The sequence below is a fragment of the Sturnira hondurensis genome, unplaced genomic scaffold (assembly GCF_014824575.4).
Source record: "Sturnira hondurensis isolate 20B ecotype Veracruz unplaced genomic scaffold, ASM1482457v3 Scaffold0009244, whole genome shotgun sequence".
Classification (NCBI taxonomy): domain Eukaryota; kingdom Metazoa; phylum Chordata; class Mammalia; order Chiroptera; family Phyllostomidae; genus Sturnira; species Sturnira hondurensis.
The window spans coordinates 3,204,763-3,207,430 of NW_028081875.1; the positions used below are offsets into that span (position 1 = coordinate 3,204,763).

At 62.0% G+C, this 2,668-nt stretch overlaps 1 protein-coding gene across 1 annotated transcript; it reads left to right on the top strand.

Moving 5' to 3' along the window:
* Positions 1 to 813: 813 nt before the first annotated feature.
* NKX2-4 (NK2 homeobox 4) lies at positions 814 to 2,183 on the top strand. Its single transcript, XM_037056996.1, has 2 exons — positions 814 to 1,267; positions 1,522 to 2,183. The coding sequence occupies exons 1-2, from the start codon at positions 817 to 819 to the stop codon at positions 2,181 to 2,183; spliced, it is 1,113 nt and encodes a 370-aa protein (XP_036912891.1). The 5' UTR covers positions 814 to 816.
* Positions 2,184 to 2,668: the final 485 nt, after the last annotated feature.

Consider the following 2,668-nt stretch of genomic DNA (forward strand, 5'->3'; position numbering starts at 1 on the left):
GGCATGTGTGTATTTGTGTCTCTCTCTCTGTGAGCTTTCTCTCTTCTCTGGATTTGGATACTTTGAGCTAATTTAGAAGTGCTTGTTTGCTTGCTCACAAAATGATGCTTAAGAGTCTAAAGATCCATAAATTACGAGCCCTACAATGGCAAAGGACGGTCATTGTACCTCTTCTCTTTATGCGCTCTTAGGGATGGACCCAGGAGGGTGTGTGTGTGTGTGTGTGTGTGTGTGTGTGTGTGTTTAAACACTTTAGATTATTGACCGAGGGGGCGGGTGGCTGGAGACAACGCAGCTAGCCCTGCACGCCACCCACCCCAATTTAGTACCACATTTCCCATCCACAGTTGTGCTGAACTTTGCTCCGAAGTCACTTCGGGAAAACAGGACTCTGGACCCGAGAAGCTCTCAACCCTTCTCGTCAAGCCTAGACGCCGGCCTTGGAGTTTATAATTCTGGTGCTCGAGGGCTAGGGTGACTGCCGAGGACAGAGGCGGGAGCGCGGAGAATGCAAAGAAACATCTTTCCAAGAAACTGCCCCCTTTACCAATTTTGCCGCCGTTGTGGGGAGGGGGGTGCAAGAGAAAAAATGCCAATGACCATTGTTTGCTCGTTTGGGATGTTGCTCCGCCCCCGAGTCTGTCGTAAACCTGGCGCGGGACTGAAATAAACCCCAGATCCGCAGTTCTCGGGACTTGCTGCGCCTCCGACTCCTCCTCACAGGCTCTGCGGCGCGGCTGAGGTGGCAGCAACAAGCGGCTGCCTCATTCCGCCCGCTCCTGCCCTGGGCTCCCCTACCCGGCGGTCCGCCGAGCCATGTCGTTGAGCCCCAAGCACACGACGCCCTTCTCAGTGTCCGACATTCTGAGCCCTATCGAGGAGACCTACAAGAAGTTCAGCGGTGCCATGGACGGCGCGCCGCCCGGCCTGGGGGCGCCCCTGGGGGCAGCGGCCGCCACAGCTTATCGCGCGCCGCCCGGGCCCTCCTCGCAGGGGTCGGCAGTGGCAGGGGTGCAGCCCCATGGCCTGGCGGGGCACAACGCGGCGGCCGCAGCGGCGGCGGCGGCCGCGGCGGCGGCGGCGGCGGCCACCTACCACATGCCCGCAGGCGTCTCGCAGTTCCCGCCCGGCGCGATGGGCGGCTACTGCAACGGCGGCCTGGGCAACATGGGCGAGCTGCCCGCCTACTCGGACAGCATGCGGGGCGGCGCGGCCCCCGCCGCCACCGGCTGGTACGGAGCCAATCCGGACCCGCGCTACTCGTCAAGTGAGCGGGGCCAGGAGCGCGGGACCGAGGGCAGGCGGACGGCGCGGGCTCTTTCCGCCACAGCGCGGGGCGCGGGGGTGCCGGTGTCCAGGCGCGCGTGGGGCTCTAGCCTGGTGCGCGCGGGATGTCCGGAGACACGACTGGGGGCGGGCGAGGGGTGCTGGGACCCAGGCTGGGTCCTGCTGGCGTCGAGATCGCCGCGGTGGGAAGAAGGCCTCGCGCTCACCGGGCTTCCCCCTTCGGCCCCTCCCCAGTTTCCAGGTTCATGGGGCCATCGGCGGGCGTGAACGTGGCCGGCATGGGGTCGCTGACTGGCATCGCGGACGCCGCGAAGTCGCTGGCGCCCTTGCACCCAGCGGCGGCAGCGCCGCGCAGGAAGCGCCGCGTGCTCTTCTCGCAAGCGCAGGTCTATGAGCTGGAGCGGCGCTTCAAGCAGCAGAAGTACCTGTCGGCGCCCGAGCGCGAGCACTTGGCCAGCCTGATCCACCTGACTCCTACGCAGGTCAAGATCTGGTTCCAGAACCACCGCTACAAAATGAAGCGGCAGGCCAAAGACAAGGCGGCGCAGCAGCTGCAGCCGGAGAGCGGTCTGGCTCCGCCGCCGCCGCCTTCTTCCCCGCGCCGCGTGGCCGTGCCCGTGCTGGTCAAAGACGGCAAGCCGTGCCAGAACAGCGCCGGCACGCCGACGCCTGGCCAGGCCGGCCCGCAGCTACCAGCCCCGACGCCCGCGCGGGAACTGGAGGAGCTGTCGCCTAGCCCGCCGGCTCTGCACGGCCCAGGGGTTGGGCTGGCGGCCCTAGACGCTGCCGCGGGGGACTACGGCAGCGGAGTGCTTGGCACCAACCTGCTCTATGGCACCCGTGCGGACGTGGTGACCGCGCGGGTGCCCTGGGGTGGTGTCCTGCCAGAGGCCTGAAGGGTTTGCGAAAAACAACTGCGAGAATGGATGGAAGAAATGTATCCAAACGGACTTAAGGGTATGCGACTATCAAAACGAACCAGAGGCTATCAAAACTAAGGAACGGGCCACGGAGACGGGCAGGCCCTGAACCTCTTTATTGGGGGCGGAGACAGTAACAGCCCCAGGACCAAATAATGTACACGTCAAGAGTCTTTGAGGTGGTGATTTCCCCCTTCCAGAAGTTCCAGATTTTGAGAAAAGCTGGCCGAGTCCACGTCCACCATGTTCCTAGCCACAGCTCGCAGTTTTAAATGTTGGAAACTTTGTTGGTGTTTGTAGCTCTAAAAATCAACTCAGCTTTAACAATGAATCCTTTTGAAACTGGAATTTACCTTGGGAGATTCATTTTCGAAGAGCACCCCACCCCTATCCCCGAAGTGCAATTTTGTTGATGTTTGATTGAAAGTAAATTGGTGGATCATGCACATAGTAACATTATT